The sequence below is a fragment of the Plectropomus leopardus genome, chromosome 13 (assembly GCF_026936395.1).
Source record: "Plectropomus leopardus strain MGB_pleo_1.0 chromosome 13, ASM2693639v1, whole genome shotgun sequence".
Classification (NCBI taxonomy): Eukaryota; Metazoa; Chordata; class Actinopteri; order Perciformes; family Serranidae; genus Plectropomus; species Plectropomus leopardus.
In genome coordinates this window covers 25,990,102-26,014,479 of record NC_142188.1, presented here as the reverse complement: position 1 = coordinate 26,014,479, position 24,378 = coordinate 25,990,102, and the positions used below count along the sequence as shown (strand labels likewise).

The 24,378-nt window shown below is 40.4% G+C and overlaps 2 protein-coding genes across 2 annotated transcripts in view; one reads left to right on the top strand and one right to left on the bottom strand.

The window, feature by feature from the left end:
- The window catches only part of cdh23 (cadherin-related 23), a 247,502-nt gene that overhangs the window by 54,211 nt on the left and 168,913 nt on the right, over positions 1 to 24,378 (bottom strand). The window contains exons 38-42 of the mRNA XM_088086382.1: positions 3,977 to 4,198; positions 3,762 to 3,881; positions 2,144 to 2,324; positions 1,921 to 2,054; positions 587 to 796 (exon numbers count right to left, since the gene is read on the bottom strand). Coding sequence (XP_087942508.1) covers positions 587 to 796; positions 1,921 to 2,054; positions 2,144 to 2,324; positions 3,762 to 3,881; positions 3,977 to 4,198 — 867 coding nt within the window. The remainder of the gene's footprint in view (positions 1 to 586; positions 797 to 1,920; positions 2,055 to 2,143; positions 2,325 to 3,761; positions 3,882 to 3,976; positions 4,199 to 24,378) is intronic.
- On the top strand, positions 6,598 to 23,673 carry vsir (V-set immunoregulatory receptor). The gene is made up of 7 exons (XM_042501639.2): positions 6,598 to 6,909; positions 15,591 to 16,004; positions 16,841 to 16,891; positions 16,983 to 17,093; positions 17,324 to 17,351; positions 18,524 to 18,699; positions 21,439 to 23,673. Exons 1-7 carry the CDS (start codon positions 6,822 to 6,824, stop codon positions 21,474 to 21,476), a joined length of 906 nt encoding a protein of 301 aa, XP_042357573.1. The 5' UTR covers positions 6,598 to 6,821; the 3' UTR covers positions 21,477 to 23,673.

Below are 24,378 nucleotides of genomic sequence, written 5' to 3'. Positions count from 1 at the left end.
CAAAAGACATACAGTATTTGTAAACTCTGTAGTAGATTTATGCTGTACATCCACAAATGTGTATGCTGCCACATCTGCTGAACTGTAATTATATCGTAATGAGGGTGTAGAAGTGTTAAGTGCAGACTGTTAATGAAAAGGAGCTTGAACATCTATATCTCAGGTTAAAGTGACAGCCTAACGTTTGTTCAGATCTGGGAGCTGACAGTTACAAGACTCACACTTCTCCCACCATGATTCCCTTTTTTCAACCACCTGCTCCACCTTTACCTCATCAGTAAGTCTGATTTTTCTGTGATTTTTACTCAAAAGGTAACTTAACAGTCGAATATCAGTTTTTGCACCCTACTGTGGTTAAAAGTTTCAAGCGTGTTGTAACTCTGAACACACCCAGCATCCCTTTTGGGGTGTGTTCTATTGAACCCATAACCACACCCAAAAGCTTTTATGGCCAAGGTAAATTTCCCCAGGGACAAATAAAGTCATCTTGAGTCTTTATGTCACCAGGGCCCCTGGAGGTCAGTAAAGATGAGATTTTTAGGGGGTGTCCAGTCACTCTTAAAACCAGGCAGTGTCTTTATCTCACCGTGTCATTGATGTAGAAGGCTCCATCGCGGTTGCCGGCGGTGATGTTATAGGTGAGCAGCGCGTTCCGTCCGCTGTCTGCATCGCGCGCTCGAACTCTGGCCACAGAAGTGTGTATGGTGGCACCCTCACTTACACTGGTGTTGAAGGGCAGGTTCAGGAGGACTGGGTCATTGTCGTTGATGTCTCGGACATGGACCCCCACCACCACCTAAAGTAAAAACCACACGAAATTAATAAGATTTTGAACCCATGCCTGTTCATAGTAACTTCTATATAGATTGTCTTTGTACAACAATGTCACATTGTGCCACACAACTCCTCATAAACGCACCAAAAATACTCATTAAGTACCTGTTCTAATATGTTTTAAAAACAGTCCTTGCCTTATAGTTAACATGGGATACACAAATGAGATTAGGACGCGTCCCAAACATTAACTTACTATCTTAAATGCCACAGCATGTATTAGTCAAAGTGGCTTTTTTAGCTGTATGATACTCTACAGCACCAGCTGGTGGGGCATTCAGGGAGGCGGGGTCAACAGGCATTTAAAGACCAGAGAATATGGTCATGCTGCATATCACCTGATTCTGGTGGATCACAACAAGCTATATGGCTTAGCCATTTCCACCTAAACCACACAGTTTTCACACAATTCCAAAGTTCACAAAAGTTTCTGCAACTTTCGTACACTCTCACACGATCGCATAACAATGCTCCAAATAGCCTTTACTGCACACTATCCACAGTAACAACTCCTTAAAACAATTCAGTAGTCCATATGGGTCGAAAAACCTGGTGTCTATTGGTTAAGATGGGTTTATATGGCTGAGAGGAGAAAGCCTGGGGGCTGAGACATCATGGAAATTTACTGAGAAAGGCTGTGTTTTTCCCATGATTCTTCCGCAGTCTTGATCTTAAAATTCTGTCTTGTTCCTTAATTTAATGAGGTTCAGTAGCATCTAAACTGATGGTTACAGTACTCAAGTTCATCTTCAATTTGTTATGTTTAGCTAAAGACCTTGATTATTCATATAGGCCTTGTGGTTGCTGAGATATACTCTATATTTAAGTGAAGACATTTTTCAAGCAGAGACCTGAAAAAGGGGAGCAGTGTCTGATCATGGATTTGGTACAATAGTATAGTTTGTGAGAGTGGCTCTGGGAACTGAAGTGCTCAACATGTTGTGACACTGTCCACGTAAGATAGATTGCAACACAGCGATTAAATTTGCAAGATCCTGGATGTTTAAGAGGATATGACGTGAGTGTGTGCCTGCTTGTGTGTGTAATGTGTATGTAATGTTCTATGTTTGTGTAATAGAGGCCCACCGAGCTGTTGCGAGACGGTGTACCCAGGTCTCTGGCTGTGACAGTGATGTTATAGAAGGCTGTTGTCTCTCTGTCCAGCTCCACATCCTTCCTCACCCGAAGCTCACCTTCCACTGGTGAAACCATGAATTCATCTGATGGAGAGACAGGGACAGAGGCTCAGAGATGCATTGTAAGTATTTAACCGTAAATCAGTCTCTTGATAGAACAATCAAATACTAACTCTGATGATCTCCGCCAGTGATGCTGTACTCCACTTTTCCATTAAGCCCAGAGTCTTCATCACTGGCTCTGAGAGTCCAGACCCGAGGTCCTGGCTGGCCCTCAGTCACCTCGAAGGGTCCCTCATAGGCTCTGGGGAAAGTGGGTGTCACATCGTTCACGTCGAGGACATTTACCAGCACCTACAGAAGGGAAGAGAGTGAGTTTTAACACATCCATTAAAAAAACAGGTGACAGTATGTGACATGTACAGTACGTTTGACAGAAATAGGATAAACACCAAAACTAATCAAGTCCACAGTAATATGGTTTATCACATGTAGCTTTAAAACGCATGTCACCTCTACCAAGACATCACAACACATTTTGAAAGTAACATAAGGATTTAAAGGAACACTTTAACCCCCAAATGTGCATTTATATATCAATTGCTCACCCAGCGTTACACTGAATTTATGAACCTGCAATCCCCCCAAAATGAACGAAGAATCCAAAAACAGTGTGCGTTTTAAAGGATTAGTTCAGATTGAGTCACACAATAACACAAACTAACTAACTGATCAAGCAGCTCCAGTGTACAGCGAGGTAAAATGACTGTTTCTGTCAATAGAGTCTGGCTTTGAAGAGCGAGAGAGAAGATAAATAAGGTTCATTTTTTGTTCAGTTTTAAATAAATAGGTTAAAGTGAAATTGCATGTGTTCGGGAAGTACTGAGCATACAACTGGATAACTGAGACTTGGATTATACTGGGAGAGTTGTGTGAAAGTTTGTACATGGATATTTCAATATATAGTTTTGCTGTTGTTAAAAGCAGATCGCTATAACCTCAATTAATCAAGTATTTCTAAATTTCTCGATTCTTCAGTGTAGTATTTGCATAAATTGGACATTAAATTCAAACTTTTCAGGTTCTTGTCCCTTGAGATCCTGATGCAAATCTTCAGTTCCACAAACAGAGTGATATGAGGTCGTATGGTTTTTTTCTGTATGTAAAGTAGTGACAACAGGATGAAGAAACAACCGCAAAACTGATGTGAATATATCACAATGGATCAGACTTGGCTGTTATTTAATCAATTTTCTGCACATTACCTAAACAAAGTAAGCTAACAAGGCCATCGACAAATTTTTTTATTTTTTTTAAATCTACAAAAATGTGGGATTTAGAATGCAAACAGCTGGTTCTATGTGTATGCACAGATAGGAGGAAAGTGAATATTATTATTGTTAAATCTTTCTCTTTGTTAAATTCATTGACTGCATATAGAACTGTTTATCAAAAAGTCAGTAAAGGAAAAAAAGGGTCATTGCAAGTTTCGAAAGTCCAAGGAATTAAATTGTCTGGACAACAGTCCAAAGATCAAATTTATGTAGTTTACAATAATATGAAACTGCAAATGCTCACATTGGAAGTGCTGGAACCATCAAACGTTTGACATGTTTGCTTCATTAATACTAGAATGATTGATCAGTTATTACATTATATATAAATGGTCAAAATTGACTTTTGATTTTCTCTAATGACCACTCAATTAACTGGCTAATCGTTTCAGCTCTAAAATGTTCCATATAATTTTAGCTAATTGTATAAAAGAATGTGACTCATTTGCATACTTACTGTTGTGCTCGATGTCAGGCGAAGAGCAGGACTTGGACACTGGTCTGTCGCTGTTACAACAAGTGCGTAGTGACCATTGCTGAGCTCGTAGTCCAGCTCCTTTACAGCTGTGATCCTCCCCTAAATGCACACATCATACACCAAAGGTTAATAAACTTGTTTTTTTGGGGGGTATTTTGCATTTGTAACACCAATGTATACCACTTGTGTCTCACCGTGATGCTGTTAATATGAAAAGTCTGAATCAGGTTTCCGTGAGCAATAGCATATCGCAAGGTACCATTCAGACCCTCATCTGGGTCGATGGCTGTTACTGTGGCGATGGTGGCACCCACTGTGTCTGGCCCCTCGCTCAGCACTGTGACATACTCCTCCTCAGGAAACTCTGGAGCGTTATCATTTTCATCCACAATTTGGACATAGATGGTGGTTGAGGTCTAAGCGAGACACAGAGAGACATGGGAAACTTGAACAGCTGTATTTACTATTTCTTGCTGAATGTATTAAACTCAACGGATAATATGCGTTCCTTCTCCAGCATGCGGTGTGTCCACTGTACCCGCAGGGGAGCCTAAATTGAATCTTGTAGTCCATTCATCAATATAATGATGGAAGATCCTACAGGGAATTATCATCATACAAGAGAGCAAAGAATGTCCTCAATATCCCTTTACTGAGGACCAAATTTATACCACTCATATAAGATAATTTGATTATCAAAATGGTTTGTTATTTTTGAATGATCCAATTCAATGGGCTTTACTGGCAGGACATTCAACATGTGTTGCCCAAGCATGATTACAATTAAAACAGTGAATAAAATTAACAATAGATCATGTGAAAAAAAACATTAGTAAAATGGGGTGGAATTTAAATAAGTAATTAAACTAGGAAAAAATAAATCAAGTGTGATAAAAAAAACACATCTTTACACAGTGTTCACTTTCAACATGACTAATAAGGTTTTCTAATAAAGAGGAAACAGGTATTTGTCTTCTTGACTTATTATGGGAAAACGTGACATTTGCTATCCAGGATTCATTTAACATAGTAGACTGGGAAAAGACAGAACAAGGGTATTGTGTTACAGACTGTAGGAGAAAATATCTTGGTGAGAACCAAAATGAAATCTTAAGAGCAAGTAACACAGACAGAGGATGCTGCAAAGTAGCCACAAGTTCTGCTCTCCTGACATTTCCTCTCCTCATTCTGGGGAAAAAAAAGTAAAACCTAAAATCTAAATGAAGTGGAAGAAAGGCAGCGGTGCATTCTAAAAGCAACCACCTCATCTAACCATTGACAGATCCTGATACAAAAGCAAAAGTATCTTTGTGTGAAATAAAGGTTGAGTCAATTCCTGTTCCACCAGTCTGACCTCTTACAGTTTTCTCCTCCCAGTCCTTTTTATGATGATGGACCAACAGCCTGACACCCTCAGGCTGTGTGGTGGAAGAGATCATTGCAATTTCACAGTACTGTTTTTGTTAACTGTTTCTCCATGAACTGTAAGCAGCTTGTGTGTGCAAAAAATAAAAAATAACAAACCAAACAGTAAAGTGTACTGGTTTTGCACATGAGAATCAGTTTACTAGTCACGTGTAATTCTACTGAGCCTGTGAAACCACTTTTTATAAATCCTCTGTGGCTCTGGAGGAGGAGATTTTTCAAGTCTGAAAAAAATACCTCCTGTTATGCTGTCAAGGTTAAGTCAGCTTGTGTTTGAAAAACTGAAATCAATAAAGGGAAAGCCATAACTACAAACTGTGAGCTTGGTTTCAATATATGGGCATTTACAAGACGGGAATCTAATAGTTTGTTTATATTTGCACTGGGAAGACTTCATTTTTGAGTTCCCACTGGGGAATTTCAACTGAACTGCCCTCTGAAGTTGGATTTCCAACTAATCCAACATAGCTGCTCCACACATAAATAATAGTGAAAGCTGCAGTAATATACTATTTGTAAGCACTTTTGTCTTATTTATGTCTCATTAAAGTTTTACACACACCATCTGTGGCAAAAAAAGTCTAAACATTTAGATATCTCCAGCTTTGCTCAATCAAACAATCCTTTGTAAAATCTCACTCTCATATCTACCCCATCTCTCTGAAAGTAAACTTGTAGATCATGCACCCCTTCAACATTTTGTGTGAAGTCTCTAACAAAGGAATACTCAACTTTTGAAAAATGCCAGGAGGCCAGGGGCCAGTCACAGCAACTCCATACATTTTTCTAGGACTTTAGAATATTTCTGAGATTTCAGGACATTTCTTGGATTTTAGGGCGTTTCCAAGGTTTTAGGATGTTTAGGATTTCAGGACATTTTAGAAATGTATTTGATTTTTTTCTAGGGTTTTTAGGACATTTCTAGGATTTTTGGGACATTTCTAGGATTTTAGGACATTAAGGGCTTAGCTAGGACCTAAATTTGGGGGGTGTGGAGGGATCCCCCATTGGCAGTTTTTCGATAAATAGCTCTATTTTGATGCAATTTTTATGCACTCTGGTACCTTATGAATACTAACTAATCACTTTGTTTTTTTTATTGTGAATTAGAAAATGTTTGAGGGACACCTAAGACCCTATTTGATCCAGGAGCCATGAATTGAGCATCACTGCTCTAACAGGATCTATTTTTTAGAAGTGTGTGGGGTGGGGTGGGGTGGAGGATTCAGTGTGCTAATAATAAGCTTATGTTGGTGATTGATGCTTCATCACTGCTATAGCCCACTCATGTGGGTGGGGCGGATGGAGAGAGGGCGGGAGAGAGGGGGGGGGGAGAGAGAGAGAGAGGCTGACAGCAGCAGGGGAGGAGCATGTTGCTTCTGTGTATCACGTTGTTTTTGCGCTACAAAGTTCAGAAGGATCATATCAACTTGGTGGCGAAGTGACGGATCTCCCAACCACCTCTCTGCGTTTTTGGAAAGAGCTGAAAAAGTTCCTTTAGTTTCAGAGTGAAGGAGGAGAGCTTAACATCAGCTTCTTGTAGAGTAACTTGAAGACAGCTTGAGTCACTCATTTTCTTTTTTTTTTGTGGCTCAGCATCCAGACAGCCAGACCATGGAGTGGGGATTACCCTGTCGGACATCACTCTGGGGAAAGAAGTCGATGCTTTGGTTTTGCTGCGTTTTGTTTTACGTAGCTGGAGGTAAGCACACTGACATGCACCCTTTCATTCAGAGCGGTTTAACTGGCTCATCCAAATGTCCCGGCGTGTGTGGACTTGTGGACAAACCCATTGACTAAATTCACTGATGGGGAACAATAATGTTTGGTTTCAGCAGCAAACGTCAAAGTCAAAATACACAGGAGGAAAAAGTTAGTTATGGTATGCCTGTAGTGGGTAAATTTGGACGGATTAAAAAAAACAAACTACAGCATTGATAACGGAAAAAAAGCTTGTTTAACGGGTTCTAAGTTTATTAACTGATACTGGACTTTGATGTGCCAAAAGGGGTCAAAAGACGCGTAGACGCTATCACGCGTATAGCGACAGCCTGTATGGCAAAATATGGCCCGTAACTTCAGTCTATTTTACAGCCTACCATTATACCATACCAGAAAACTTGTTGTCAAGCTGTAGATTAAAAAAACACAAACAAAAAAAACTTACATGTGTCAAAGTGCATTAAGATGTTGGCGTAAAATACTGATATTCCAGTAATATCTGCGCACAGTGAATCGTGGTGCGTCTATGGTAAACGGCAATTTTAACATACGTTTATTTTTCATTTCTTTTTGTATCATATTTATGCTTTTCAGAAACAGCTTCACATAGCAAATGCCCGTTGATTAGACCTAATTAAGACACTAATTCAGACATTTTGTTTGTTTGCTTTTTGAGTGAACACAGTTTCAAGTTTCCACTCTTCGCTTGCTGCTGCTGCTGCTGCTGTCGTTGTTTTGACACAGAACATCTGGTGTGAAGCTGTTTTAAAGCCCCACCCGCGGGATATACAGGAGTGTAAATCCACTTTATACTCACCCTTTACAACATACAGCCGCAAATTGGACGTTTTTAGACAGAGGAGTCTTAAAATGCAAATGCAGTCTAAGTAACTTCGCACACAAGACATGAAATGACATAAGTGCGCAGGGAGAGTTAGGTGACCAGTAATTTCCCTCCTGACTGAAATAAGTCATGGATGCATTTTTACAGTAATTCTATGTGATCGTGGGAGCTGTAATCACCCCCCAAAAAGACTTTAGCATAGCTTAAAGTTCAGGCCACTGACGCAGGAGGAGAGAAGCAGCTGTTGCCTCCGGGGCGCAGGGTGCGTCACTTCAAACACCCCGGAAACCTTGTAGAGGTTATCGGTTTTCGGCTACAGAATTTGGTCTTTTTAGATAAGCTAACACGATAAGTCCGTCAAAGGCAACTAGTGATGTTTACTGAACTTTTAGGCTCCACCAATCTAGATTTTTTAAAAAATATATCTGTCAGGGCAACTTAACATTTCAAATGTTTGTAGATAATATGTCCATTAACCCCTTGAAACCTGGAGTGACATCAGCTTTCATGTGATGTGTTCAGATGACTTTCACAAGTTATTTCACCCTTTGAAACCTAAACAAATTGGTTTGTTTTCTTTCAGAAACATGGAGGAAAAATGCAATGAATTAAATTAGTAATGTTAGAAAATTATCCAAAAAGGGGGGAGAATGTCCAGAAAACTATATTTATTACTCTGATTATTTAAAATTGTCTTTCAGGAAATAAACAAATAAATTCATTCAAAGTCATTCTCTTGTTTGTTATTGAATTTTGGCTTATTTTTAGGTAATTGTCTTGTTACTCTTTTAACTACATTTTTGCACATTTTTGGATCATGTCTTCTTAAGTTGCTCATTTGCTTTGCCCCATTTTTGGAAGAAATCATACTAATTTGCTCGGGTTTCAAAGGGTTAGGAAATGAATCTAAAGCCGGGTATATTTTATAGCCCAGATTGTGATATGAACTATTTATGCAGGCCTGTAAAACCCAGATGCTCCAATAAAAGACTAAAAAGGTTTAACGTCTAACCAATGGATTCCATAGTGCCCTCCTCTCAGCCCTGTAATGTCCTCTTTGTTTGGTAGTTTCCTTCCTTCAAATCTATGACAAAAACAGCTGTTTGTGCCACGGCCAATAACGGGTTTCTCCAACACAAAAACACGACCCGAGATAAACAGCAATAATCAGTGCCTCTTTTCCTCATGATAAGCACGTAGCTCCCGAAGAAGGACAATGGCACAGACAAAAATGGTCAATGCACTCCACAGGATGTGACCGCTCACTCTCTCTCTGTCTCAACTACTTTCTCCTGATGTGATGGAGCTTGTATCATGCATTGATCTCCTCTCCTCAAAAGAATAATCAGTACTAGGATGCAGCCATAAAAATGGTTCCCTGGTTCAATCTCATTGACAGGAAGAGGCCTAACCAGGGACACATTGCCAGAAAGAGTTAGCTGTAGCTGTTGTGTGGGCGCATACCGCATGTGCATGAGTGATAAGAAGATAATGGAGGAAGGAGGGCTCACTCATTATGCTGTAATTTTTCTGGGTATCACTTTTTTAAAGGTCCGATAAATATTAGTCATTGATGTGTGATATGCAGCAAGTATGGAAAAAAAAAAATCCCCAAACGCTGGTGGCCTTCATACTTTGAGTAAGGATGACCTTCTGAACAGCCCAAGGATACAGCATTGACTGTCACTGACAGGGCCTTACTCAGCTTCTAGTCACAGCAGCAAAAACAGCAACCCAATGTGCTTTGGTAAAGTTCAAGTTCATTATGCATCATTGACAGTAAAGATCTTAGATATTTAACCATAACAGAAACAATGTAACAAAGTCACGGTATGGTAAGCACCTTAACCCTTTGAAACCTGGGAGATTTGGCTTAATTTTTTTCAAAAACATGGGAAGAAGGCAATGAGCAACTTGAGAAGAAATGACCCACAAATGAACATAAAATTGGTAAAAAGTACAGGAAAAATAACAAAGAAATGCTTAAAAAAACAAACACAAACAAAACAAACAGAAAACATGGGGGGGGGGGGGGGACTTGAAAAGAGGTGCTTAAAATGTATAAGAATTCCGTAAAAATAATTTTAAATATTTCATTATAATAATCAGAAATATATTTCCATGGACATGTTTCACCCGCTCAAAAAAAAATCTTGCAATTTGCGGGACATTTCTTGCTAAGCTGTCTGTTGCCTTCTACCAGTTTGCTAATGGTTCAAAGGTTTAAATACTTGCAAAAGGTGTATAAATGAAGCACAAGAAACGTGATATCTATCCATTCCATTTTGTAGTAATTGCATGCTCACTGTTTCAAAAATACAAAAAGCCCCAATTCACTTTCAAAATGACATTTCAGCTGCACTGTTGCTCCAGGTTAATGTAGAAATGATGTTGCAGTCATGTTTATGAAGTGGTCATTACACAACCCTTTAGTTGCTTGGCTAAATGCATGAAGTAGATTTAGAGGAAGTAGAAGAGGAAGGCTGAGACTGTGACTGAGTGTGCACATTATTTAAATAGCACTGTACAAACATGTTCATAGTAAAGTGGCTCTCAATGTTGAAGCAAATGTCTATCCAGTGTCATGGATCCCTGAACATGGTGACCTGCATCACTGACCTTTAACCACTTCCTCTTAGTACTAGGTAGAGCCTGAAGTGCCACATTTTAACACTTCCTGTTGCTGAAAAGTTGCTTAATGCATCTGTTTGTGATGCTTCAACTGAAACTCACACTTTGTTTGTGTGTGGAGGGGTTAATCTGGATCCTCCTGCTGGTTTCATTAACACCCTGAAATGGGCTGGGTAACCATTACCATTACAGTAAGTGTGAAAGAGGGTGGAGTTTGAGTTGTATGTGTGTGTGTGTATGTGTGTGTGTGTGTGTTTGGGGGGGGGCTAAAAATAAACACAGATAGAGAACACATGCAGATAGAGAACACATGCAAGTGAAAGCATACTAGAACTACCACATGTGTATGTTTGGTAATCTGAAGCCCTTTATACACACAGATTGCCTGTAGAGGAGTCCCTACTCTATACCTCCTTTGCTTTTTTAAACAACCAAATGATGGCGGCATCACTCTGATCTAGTTTGTGATTTTAGATTGCATGCCGGCATTGCGGAATCAAAAGAGGTGTGATGGGTGTGACAACACTGTTGGCCTACTGTGCGATTGCAGCAGTTTACAAACTATAAAAATGGCATAACATGACAGTAATGATAATGTATTGTTTAGCTCCTTGCTGTGTTGCCTCACGTTGCTGTGTCTTGGCCAAAAACGGCGACAAGGGCCAACGATGCGGGACACACTGCAGCAAGTAGTGCCACGGCCCAACTTTAACTGAAAGTCAACTGTTAGCTTGGTGTGTCATGGCCTTAAAGAGGCTTGGGTTAGGGGTTAGTGTCAGCACCGCTTCCACACAGAAGAAAGAAATATACTATACTCAGAAAAGCTGTTTAAATAGTTAAACTTGGGGTGATACAAAGATATGTTTAATTAATTCACACAGGCTATGCTGCATGTCTGCATGTAAGGAAGCTGTCAGAGGCAACATGTCTCAGACAGGTGGCATTCAGGCTTTAAACAAAGGAGGGCCTGTTTCTGGGCCCTGAGGGGCTATCAGGATCCTGAGAACAGAGATCAGAGAAGGAAACTTAGATTCTATAATAGAGCCAAAACACAGATGTCTGGTGTATACAAGTGAAAGAAATCCTGTCGGTTCCAGACACGGGGCACAGCTTGCTGTCAGTATTTACTTAAATGCAACCACATCAAGACAGCTCAGATAGTGCTGACACTGTGGTAACATTAACCAATTGGCATAGAATATGCTAAAAACATATTATATTCTCTGCCTCAAACTTTTTTAGGAAGGTCTGGTGTTATCAGTAATATACTTGAAATATATATGATGGATGTAATAGCATTTACTACCTGGCAACCTGGCATCAATCTTATTTTAACTCTCAATCAGGAAGAAGCTAGACTTAAATGTTTTTTAACCCTTGGAAACCTGGAGTGACATAATGTTTCTTGTGCTTTTAGATGTCTTTCACAAGTATTTAAACTTCTGAGCTCTGAGCATATTGGTGCAATTTCTTTCAAAAACATGGGAAAAAGGCAATAGCCACCATGGTAAAACAAGTCCCATTGATTGCAAGAAATAAGTATAGTTATAAAAATAATTTTAAAAGCTAGGGAAAAATGTCTAGGAAAGAAAAGCCAGGAAAACTACATTTAAGATTATACCAATAACATATTTAAATGATGTTCCAGAATTATTATAGATTTTAAAGCACTTTTTCAGGTCATGTCCTCGTTGTTTTCTTTTTTTTGTAATTTCTTCTTTCATTGCCAATTTCTTTCTTTCTGTGTTTTTTAAATAAATCAAGCCAGGTTTCAAAGGGTTAAACACATTTTACAATAAAAACTTTGCCTCATTTGGCAGAAATCCATCTCCTCTTGTGTTAATGGGGCTTGGGAAACCAGGGAAGAGTTGCCAAAAAGGAGGGCAGGGAAGAAGGCAGGGAGGGTGTGAAACAGGAGAAGAGAAGGCTTCCCCTCCTATTGTCCCACCAAGTGGGCCGGAACAGCCGCTGGGGCAACAGTTTCACTTAAATCACCCTCCCTGATCTTCCTATTGCTTTTCCTAGCACACAATAGCTATTGCAGAGTTCAGTGGCACACACAGGAACACGGCACGAACCTCGCACCCTGTGACACATCCACAGGATGCACACGCACCAACTATACAAACATGCTCAGCAAATCAAATGTCAAAGGTCGCTGGGTGGTCAGCTACTGTATTTTCTATCCAGCAGAGACATTTAGTGTAAAACAATTATGTGCTTCCTTATTTATGGTCTGGCTGACCCAAAAAGACTTGCATCTGCTGCCCCCTCAGGAAAGCAGTGGTAGTACATTAAAACAGCCAGTTGTTAGCTCATGTTTGAAACAAAAGTGAATCAAAAGTAAAATAAACAAGGGGCAGGCACCCCATGTATGAAGGCAGTGCCCTTGCTGCCTCAGGCTCGACTCCCGCCTGAGGCCCTTTGCTGCATGTACTCCCCTCTCTTTCTCCCCCCTTCACGCTATTAACCTGTCCTATCTAATAAAGGCTAAAATGCCTAAAAATAATCTTTTAAAAAAAAGTGAATCAAACAAAGCTGCTGCTCCACTGCTCTCTATGGGATTACATTTTCAAGCACACTGCTGTCCAATCTGTGATGTAACAGCATGTGTTTTGCCTTTGACGGCAGATGGAAAACACCTGCAGTGACATCATTACTGATCGGGGTGTGTATAAAGGCACAGCCTGTTTGAAATTATCAGCCCATAAAGACAGCAGCAGCTGTAGCCCTTCAAATTAGTAAGTAATAAGGAGCCAGAGGGAAGGAGGAGTGGGGGCTATGTTCGCGTGCCGGGATGAACTCAGGAAGGAAGTCCACTCCTTAAATCCTGGTCCCCACCAGTCACCCTCCAAACACACACACACACACACACACACACACACACACACACACACACACACACACACACACACACACACACACACTGCACACTTTACTGCAAAATCTCTGATCCACGATGCAACTGCAATAATACACACTTTTGCAGCAGTCCACCCCCACGCATACTTGTAATTCACAAACTCACATGCAGCCTTCCTGTTGCCTTTGCAGCACTAAGCATTCTTAGATGCTAAACCACAATCTGTTATAGACAAAGGATGCTAGTGATCTATTTAAGCAGACAAAGCCAGAGAGTGACAGAGTTGTCCTGTAGTTTTACATGCTGGATATATGGGAGTCATTCATTAAGCGTACTGATGCTGCAGTATGGCTATGTAATGTTGGCATTGTGTAAATTATTATTGTTGTTTTAAGGTAACGTTTAGAGATTGACTTCAGACTGCTTAGCCTGGGGGTATGTTTGTATTTTAGTGCAATGAAAAAATCATTCAGAGCACACATTAAAGAGTTCATCTTTTGGTGCATTCTGCTGCACTAAAAAAGTCAGAACAGGATGTGGTTTAAGGCAGTACGCGAGAGTAAGATGGGGAAAAAATTTTTTTTGCAAGATGTAAAGGAACATCACACAGCTGTCTTTTTGGTTTCCTGAATATACGTAAAAGGTACATGTGGAGAATCTGTGTCAGTGCAAGGTTTAAATGGCAACAGTATATATTGCTGATTAGAGCAAAAAACATCAGTCAGATTTCCACACTTAAGTTTGATGTCACATGAGATGTTGTATACATTGGCTACTATCTCTCTGTAAATGTCTGAGAGGAACTGGCAATTAAACTCCCACAGGAGGTTAGTGTATTTACTTTAGCCAGCAGAATATGTACCATCTTTGTCCACAGTACCAATTTACGGAACAGGAAACAAATTGTGTTGACCAAAAAATGCATAAAAACCAGGGCGCATGTAGAGTGCAGAAATAGGGTCTGGGAAATTGTCCAACTTTGACTTTAAATGCACGTTAAGGTTGGTAGTTGCTTTTTTTCATCTTTTTCTTTGTACTGTGGTTATTTGTGTTACAACTGGTGGTACCAAGCATCATCCCACTAATCTACCACATTATTTGAATAGAAATGTGATTTCCTGTTTGTGTATGTTAGGCTTTCTTATGATACCAGTACTATACCCTTAGAGAACTTAAATCTCCTGTATCTAAGCAATGGAAAGAAAGCTGGAATTTTCAGGTTTGTTCTGTTTTTTTCTTCTGAATTTTGTGCCATGGAAAAATTGCTGAGGCTGCTGCCATCAAAGCAAACATGTGACTTATAAGATTTTTACCCTGTCTTTTTTTGTCATCTTTTACATATCAAGGGAATTTCTGCTCCCTGGTTTGAGCTTCTCGGGCACTTCCTTTAATTTCTACTGCTTTAAAAAAATCCCACCTCCTTCATTAGGATGAGCACGCTTTAACTCTGAACACAGCCACAACCCCAAATTTTTTTATCTCTAATGTAAAACAATTGCTTGGTAAAGCTTGTTTGTGACAGTACACAGTTAAGGACGCAGGATTGTCTTAAAGTTGATAACTGGAATTGCCATCTTGTATGCCTCCTCGAACCAGTCAAGTTTCACTCAGAGTTTACATCCATGTCTGTAAAAACTCACACAGAGGATCTATACAAGCATACAAGCAGCATGATTCAGGGTGGACACCCAAGATTGATGTCACCAATTCAGTATCTTTGCAACCCCCCCTTCGTTCCTGAGATATGATGCTAAGTAATGACCAGTAAAGTGTTCTCCAAAAAGGTTTTGCAGAACATTATGATGTTGGAGTGAAGTTGATCTTTGACCTTTTGGATGCAAATATCGCTTCAACATTATATACTATTAAACATTTGTGTAAATTTTTGTCACAATCAGCAAATTAATTTGTGAGTTATGGCCAAAAATAGGCTTTGTGAGGTCACAGTTACCTTTGACCACCAAAATCTAATCAGTTCATTCATGAGTCCATGTGATGGTGCCCTTGAGATTACATGTTAACAAGAATGATATGGATGCAAGGTCACAGTGAGTTTGACCTTTGACCACCAATCAGTCATTGTTGGGAATGTTTGTGCCAAATTTTAAAAAATATATATCCTTGAGCTGTTCTTGAGATATCGCTTTCACAAGAATGAGAGATGAGATCACAGTGACCTTGACCAAATAATTAAATAATTATGTTCATGAGAATGGGACAGACAACCTGTAAACAAAATTCTTTGGGCCTTGGCTATCGGTGATGCTGAGGCATAAAAGTGTTCGTCTCACCACATTCTTCCATACTTGTCTTTTCTCTCTAGGTAAAGGCGAGATGTCCCACGCTCACTCCACATTGAGTGTTTCAGCCCCCCACCTGTACTACGTCTGTCCTGAAGGTGCAACTGCCAAACTCGTGTGTGGCCAGAGAGGGGCGGCCTTGCACTCCAGTGATGTCTTGAGGCGTAGCTGGCTATTCACTCCCCACAGCGATCAGCACTGCATGGGACGGACAGGCCCACGCTATACTACGGTTGGTCACTCCCATGGCAACCATACCTTGCCGTTAGGGTTGCAGTATGGAGTTGGAGAGAAGAACTTCTGGGTGGTTCTGCAGAATGTGACCCATGCTGACCAGGGTCGCTACTGCTGTATGGTCCTGGACTTCGAGGTGGACCATAAACACGGCACCCTCGTGCAGAGACCCCACAGCCATGTTATTCTCCAAGTTACACCACGTAAGTACTAGGGCTGTACCTGACTCAGAATTATGAAAGTCAAATCAGATTCAGCAGTTCAGCAATTAGATTATGTTTTTTGTTTTCATTTAATCTTTTAGAAATTCAGCAGGCTCAGCACGACTTTCAGTGAGACAGCAGCATTCACATGATGGAGTGAATAAGCTAACACTGCTAATGAGGAATCACTAATGCGCTACATGTTTTTGCTGACACTAAATATTAAACAAATGCCAGAGACTGGGTCGTTTTAAGTTGCTGTGAGCTGTAAATTTATTACCTCTAAACATTAGAGAGAAGATAATGTTATTGTAGAGCCTTGTTACCGTGCTGAGTCTCTCTTACTCTGTGCTGCAGCAGCATGTCCGCAACAGAGTAGCATGAAAGTCATGAGCATTCACTCTGCAGCAAAATCTGGGTACCAGAATGACCCCAGAAGTACACTGAACAGTACATAGTACACTATACAGCAAAAAAAGGACAAAACTATTGCTTGACTTGAATTAATCTAAGTTGTCTGAGGGGTCTTTGACTGATAATTTGAATTCATGATTTTAAACGGGCAGCCCTGGTAGAACATCAAATTGTTAGGTTTGAATGTGTCGTAAGTTAGTGTATGATAAACTGGCAGGGTGAGATAACCTAAATCAATCATAGTGGTTTTTGTAAGTTGCTCTGTCATAAAAGTAATGTGGTCTGAGTGCTCATTGTTGTCAACGTGCTCAACATGGTGCATAAATTGTAACTGTTGCATTTAACAGGCAGAAACCCAAACCAATGCTACAATGTGATATCCTGTGTGTACGTGAGAAACAATGTATTTGTTCTCTTTCCAGGGCGAAATGGATCTCAAAATTGCACTGTCTGGGATCCCACACCACCTGGCGGTATGTCACCTTTTTCAAGCCTTCCTATCAAATGAATGACTGGCCAGTTATTCTGTTTGTTTAACTCACAGTCTCTCTGTTGCTTCCCCAGGCTCTGTGCCAGTGGCCTTGGCTGTAGCAGCCTGCATCTTGGCTCTGCTTTCTCTGCCTCTTATTCTGGTGCTCGTTTACAGACAGAGGCACAACGCCCAGTCGAGCAGACGTACGTATTACTGATATCCACAAAGACACACACACACATACACACACACACACAGTATGGGTCAAACATAAATGTCTCCCCGTAGTGTTTTGTCTGACACTTATTTCCTGTCCATGAGGAGGATTAACTGTATTTCACACAGTAGGGAAGCACATTCACACTCTGTCTGTAGTGTTCCGCTCTGTTTCAATTCATTCACAATGGCCCATTTCCCGTTTCCTCTCTCCCAGGTGCACAGGAGCTGGTGAGGATGGACAGGTAAGTTTTCCCACAGTCTGTCAGGCAGCTGGTCTCATAGGCCAGCTTCAAAACACAGCTGCTCTTCAGAATAATAATACTGTGTACATGGATTTTCCACCATGTGTGGGCCACAACATTTCTCACACAATAGGCAGATTAGACCAAAATGTGTCACATCTCTGCGGATAATAGTGAACTTTTGTTTGCTAAGAAATAATGTACAGTCAGCAAGTCAGTATTGCAAAATGCGAAATGATTCAAGACTGGTCCAGCATCATCCTGTCTGGGTTCGTTTTGCAATAATGACCCACTTTCTGTACATTATCCTGCTTATTACATGACCACTTACTAAATTAATCAATAATTTGAAACAAAATATTGATTTAGAAATTATTCTACTGCTTCTGCTAAGCCTCAGTGATTGGAACTGTGTCCATAGTGACAATCTGTTATTCATAAGCCGCTTTTACACTGCCTGTTCAAGGTAGGAATATTGGCCATTTTTCTACCTTGCCATTCTGTATAAAAGGTATGATTGCAGAGTGTGTGTGTGTGTGTGTGTGGGGGGGGGGGTGCTTCTGCGATGCCAGCATGCTGTCTAAAACCACACAATGGAATTGCATGATGCTGCCATTGTTTGGATTTGTGTAAAAATGCAAAGGAGGCATAAAGAAGGAACTTCATAGCAGCCCTACAGTACGATCACAAAGGGTTATAGCAGCAGTCTGCTACTCAGAAATAACAGACCGTAGAGTTCTGCACTTGACCAATCAGAATCGAGTATTCAGCAAAGCCTTGTAATAAAGATTATAAAATATCAACAAATTATAACTACATTAATTTGGAGACACAACCTTAATAACTGTGTAACAAAAAGGGCCTCTGCCCACAACATTGGCAGCCTCTGTATGTTTATGTTGTCTGCCAAATTCGATTACTTTCTGGCACAAGCTGACACTGCATCTCCATTTATTCATGTAGTTTATGGCATCTATACAGGCAACTGAAAACAGTTTGGTTCAGTGTTAATAGTGCATATGAGTATTAAAGCCCTGATTACTGCTAGACGTGACAAATAAAGCCTTTAAACTTCTTGAGAAATGGACGAGTGTTGAAAGACTTTATTGGGTCATATCAGCAATGTCTCATCACTATGCTTCCCTTTTTTGTGTGTGTGTATGTTTTTCCAGTGAGGCTCTTGGCCACGAGAACCCTGTGTTTCTTGGAGGATCACCGCAGATTAAGACCCGTACTGTTTCTCAGATCATGACCAGACAACCCTCAGAGACAGGACGCCACCTGTTGTCTGAGCCAGGAACCCCCCTTTCTCCTCCTGCACACGGGGATGTATTCTTTCCAATAGAAGGTAGGACGCAAACACAAAACAACACATCTTGGCAACATATCAGAAATTCATACTGAAAAAAGGCTAGAAAGACCAGGAAAGTGACCAAAGCTTATCAAACAACGCGACACACAATGAATCACTCAGCACAATCTGGAATATACATTTATCTACATTTTGTAACGCTCTTGCCATTAAGCTTGGCTCTAACCAGCACCATAATGCAAAGAAAGGGAAAGGGAGTTCATTTACATGACTAAATGGGTGTCTTTCAGTTGCACTGTATCCACTGGTTCGCCATGCCTTATCAACTACATTCAGTATGAATACAACTGAATTTTATTTTAATTTTTTTGAATGAGCTTTTAAGCATACTGACTGTATAATTTTTGATAGATTTGCAGAACCTGTACAATACGCTCAATTGCCTGTACTTAAAGGGAGAGTCCCCCCCACCCCAAGATTTGTTGTGATTTGCCATGTGTTGAAGATATGGGCCGTTGAGGTGTCTGGTTTCTCGAGTATAATTCAATTAGATGGCACTCGGCTTGTAGTGCTCATAGAGACAAAAAAATAGATTTGAAAACTCAACAGCAATGTCTCTTCTCAACATCGATGTTTCTTTCCAGGAATCATGACCTGGTAACTGAAGAAAATCCACAGATCTTGTAGTGAACAGTTTCATGGAGAAACTTCTTGATACCAAACTATACCATCCAACCATATCAGGAAGTGTGCATCTACCCATGGACGAGGGGCTTGCGCTTGTTACAATGTAAAAATGAATGGCGTCGTCCTCAGCTGAACTGTAACATTATATTTGCTAATCCTAGGATAGTGAAAGAATGACCTGCCCAACTCTCTCTATGAGTGGCTAGCACTTGCTTTGTTGGTTGGAGTAGTTAGATTTAAGCAAGAGGAGAGGGATTCGATAGGGGTAGGGTAAGGATGTCAGGGTAAGCCGTTCACAGGCAGAGTAGGTCTAAGTAAGGCGGGCCATTCCTTCACTATCCTAAATTTGCAAGGTGGATACAGTTGTTAAATGTAGTTTGGTAGGAAGACAATCATTCCTACATGAAACTGCTCACAACAAGGTCTGGATTATCTTGAGTTACCTGGGCATGATCTCTGGAAAGACACATTGCTGTTCAGTTTTTCAAATTATTTTTTTTTGGCGGTATGAGCACCACAAGCTTAGTGTCATCTAGTTCTGTTACACTGAAGAGAAAGCAGACATCTCATTGATAGACTGAATGGGTTTTGCACTATATGTAGTTTTAATGTTGGGGTGAACTGTCTGTTTAAGTAGAAGCACTTAACTGTATTGCACAAGTTCTTGGAATCTATTACAAAATGTACAGTCAATATGCTAAAAAACCTCTGATGCAATCACAGAAGAACCATGTCTTTGCGTGCTTCTGCTGAAATATCCTGCGTGTGGTGGAAGTGTTGGCGGAAGGATGCTTACATTCTTTTCGTGCAAAATTGCACGCTCACACTTAGAAACAGCTGGGTTGATGTGACTAAAAAATATTCTGCGCGGAGGAGTTTAATTTCTCTCCCCCGTATGACTGAAACCACTTCCTTATGCTGCCATCCTCTGAATTCTTCTCTTACCTCCCTCGCAAGTCATTCTCCACCCATCAGCACTCTCATTTAACACTAATGGCCCCTTCAGCCGTTCTCTACGACTCGACTTGAAATAATACTGAAACATTAGTTACGGTGAAGGGGTTCAATCCTGAGTGTTTTTCCACCGATTCCCGGGGCACCTGTGCAGACATTCCAGGCATACTGAGGTGGATTGCCCCATTTCCTGACAGCACGGTCTATGATGGTACAGGGGAAAAGGACAGAAGCAGACGTACTGAAAATCCACCCAAAGCCATCACACATATTATTCCCATGACCTTGAACAAGTATCAGAAGCACTTACTGGAGCTCGTTTATTGTCATTATACAGTATGTGTAACCTGACATGTCCAATAAAATTGGACCACCCACACTGAGCGAGTCCCAATTGAGATGCTGCAGTTTTGTCCTATGTGCCAAAATGGAAACCTAGTAATAAATAATGTCACTAGCGGGAAAATCTCTGCTTACAATAAGTGACAGATGGAATATGCTTGGTTGCATCTCAGATTACAGCAATGCTTCTTCTCTAGAGAGTGCCACAAATATTGATGCAACCATCACAAATCCAAGAAAAGCAATGATATCTTTTACATTTTGTCACAGTGGATTTCCCCGTCAGAGCTCATTTCCTTCAGTGGGCTACAAAAGTTATGCACAATATAGAATCTGCCTTTTTGTCCGTGGTTTCGTGTTACATGGATAAAAGCCGCACATCAGCTTCCCTGTTCATCTTTTTTTTGGTCCGCTGACCTTAAACTGAGCGGAATTATCTAGCAGCAGTTCCCTCTTATCGTCAACATGTCGCAACTCTGACTTGAGGCCTTTTTGTTCTGCTTTTTTATGGGTTTACAGCTAAACACATCTGATTCTGAGAAATCTATCATTCTCTCTGTGTGCTTGTACTGTTCTATGGAGTAGGAGGTTTGGAAAAAGAATTGCTGTCACATCTCTTTTGACAAGATCTGTCCGCATTTTGGGCAGGAAGTGTAATTTTGAGCGTGTAAACTCCCTCAGATCTAAATTTCCATATGTCAGCAGAAAATGTGCATTTGTGCATGTGGACACATGTAGATTACTTGCTTTCTTATCTTTACTCTCACTGACTGTCTTTTTTCTCTTTTCCAGACACCATTCTTGAATCTCCAGACTTCATGCAGGTTTAAACAGGGTTGGAACCTTGTTCACCGCTATAACTGCTGACTTGGAAACAGTCTTGCAACTCTCTTCCTCTTCTTGCTGCCTCCAGAGCGCTGTTGCCCTCATCAGCTGTCTCACAATAACCTCTGCTGGGATTGTCGTCTGTATATTGTCTGGACCGCAGGAGGGAACTCACTGCATGTTTTTATTCAAAAACTATTTCCGCCTGCAACAACAGCTGGAGGCCAAAAGCAAACTTTAAGCTTGTGTGCACTTGTGTTGTGGCGGGGTTGGGTCTGTGTGTGATTCTTGATCTACACACTGAGAATGACGGGTGTACCAACAGGTATCCACTGCTTATGTCGAGGGTGTGGATCCCGCTGTGTGCAGAGGTGATATGTTGAGTGATGACCTGTTTCTGTGGACTCAAGGGCTGGTTTCACACCTTACTTGTTTGGTGCAAATCAAAACAACCAACTGCCTTTACTTGTTTTGATTCATTTGGGCTGGTATACAGGTACACTGTAATTCAAACCCTGGCGTGGACCACCTGGTTTCTGTCCACTTCCAGTCTAACTCTGATGCAGTCCATTTTTGGTGTGATGCAGAGAAAACCAACCGTAGATGACAGAAAACGTATGACAATGATTTCCTAAAACCTAATTAAATTGACATGATCCATTTGCTGACCTTTGGTCATAGAAACAATCTCCCTTTTATAAAAACAAAAGATCATTGGTTTATACTGTGTCAGCATGGTAGTGCAGGGATATAACACATCAGAAATTGAAAGGGGTTAAGACAGAAGTTGTGTGTTGTTTGCGCTCTTCATTGCAAGCCAAACTGTGACAGAAACAATCCGTGATACATATTCTTTATCACTCACAGTCACCGTCAGAGCAAACTTGGTTTTGATTTTCACTTGCTCGTTCATTTAGTGCTGATAATGAAAGATGACAATCACCAAAACTGTCCAGTAAAAAAACACATCTGTCAGTCCATGTGACATCACGTTCACACATGCCACTTCAGCTGTGATAAGTCAGTGGGAACATAAAATGGACTGACACTAAAAGTCTACAATGGACCGTTTTTTGAACTCAACCAGGCTGGCTCTCTCTCATCCCTCTCATTGTAATAAAGTGCTCTAACAGCTCCATAACAAAAGAGTCTCAATCCTCAGTAGTCTCAGTATTCTTGTTCAACTTGAGAGTGATTCATTTTTTGGCATTACACTGTTCCTCTGTATCATTTCCACTTGGCCTCTTGGCTTCTTTTCTCTTCCCTCTTTGCTACCTCAGTTACTGTCAGCTGTGCTGCTCCAAATACTCACCTTCCTTCCTCTACTCTCAGAAAAGCAGCACTTCACAGTGGCCCTAAATATATTAAGTGCTGAAAGTATTAATTAAAAAAAAAAGGCAATCAAACAACTGCTTATTATTTTTGATAATAGTTAATGTACAGTTTCATTTCAGGAACAAAATGATGACTCATTTTCTTTTGAATGTATCTTAACGGATTCTTTAAATACGCTTCATAAAAGTGCAGACTAAACACTGCCATCTCAACACTGTTTTCTAAAACATTTTTGTTCTGTTTTCATGTCTTGATTTTATTGTTAGGATGTGTATACAAGTGTTTATTCCTAGTTTTGATATGAGCAATGGGATGTTAATAAGTAAATACTTTTTTGTGGAGAAAGTTGACCAAATCATATCAAGGTTGATGGAGAGAAACAAGAAGTGATTGCAAATGGTTTGAACCTTACTGTTACTCTCAGTCGTCTGTGTGTGATTGTGAGAAACCACAAGTGGTTTTTTGCATCGAGGTAAAATATGCACAGCAGGTGCTCAGCGGAAATCATCTCTAAGTGATGTGTTGCAGGTAAATAGGACAGGGTATTATGTTATTTCTTATTATGTTTTTTCCTTTATCAAGATTTGAGTATTTGAGTTTTCAAGTGTGCCTGTGTGTGTGTGTGTGTGTGTGTGTGTGTGTGTGTGTGTGTGTGTGTGTGTGTTTAAATTTGGTGTTACAGTTTCAAATATATTTTTTTGGTATGGTTTAGATGTGTGTGTGCGTATTTGGATTTGGATTTGCATCTGTATGTGTGTTTTATACTATTACAGCTTAACATAGACATGGAGCATTTTTGTTCTGTATATTGCCTTAAAATCATCTTGGTTGTAGCGTGTATAATAAAGTAATGCTCTTAAACCTTAAGCCATGTGTCTACTCTTTGAAATCACTGTTCCTTTTAAATGGCAAGTCTCCAAAACCATCACTACACAAGGACGTGCTGCACTTGCTGCCAAGGGAGCCATTACAGTCGGAACAAGGTTGTTCCACTTGTGTGCCTCTAAGATGGTGCACACCAGAGGGAGACTGGCATTGAAGACAGAAACTGATAAAACAATCTTTGTATCTTGTTTTATGAGAGTAGACAGAGAGCTAGATGGGGGGGAGGGGATGCCCGTTGCTGGCCATTTCCTCTGTGCAGTTCTTTTTTCAGTCTTACATTATCTATTTTAATGGAGGATCTACACTATTCTAGGTTTGTACAGCCCATATGTCACTGTGACCAAGACAAGCAAAATTTAAAGTAAAAATGCAGGCTATATACAGTACAGCAACTCACACAACTGTCACATGGCAATGCGTGCACATGTGACACATACAGTACAAAACTGTGCAATAAACCCATTTTTAAAAGCCTTTTAAATGTTACAGACAGGAAAAGCAACAGCTCTCACCTTCCTCTTTTTGGAAATAAGACTTGTGGCTTTCCTGTTTACAAACTAAGGTGTTTCCTGTGTCTTAAACCAACCACTGTATGTAACCTGCTGTGCAGGCTACGAGAAGACAGGCCGTATTGTTTGATGTTTCACATCTGATTTGTACTTTATCTCAACTTAAAGATGGTATAAA

Coding starts and splice junctions, on each gene's coding strand:
- vsir (XM_042501639.2), top strand. CDS start 6,822: ATGGAGTGGGGATTACCCTGTCGGACATCACTCTGGGGAAAGAAGTCG. Junction 6,910..15,590: donor TTTGTTTTACGTAGCTGGAG/GTAAGCACACTG, acceptor TTTTCTCTCTAG/GTAAAGGCGAGATGTCCCAC. Junction 17,094..17,323: donor CAACGCCCAGTCGAGCAGAC/GTACGTATTACT, acceptor CCTCTCTCCCAG/GTGCACAGGAGCTGGTGAGG.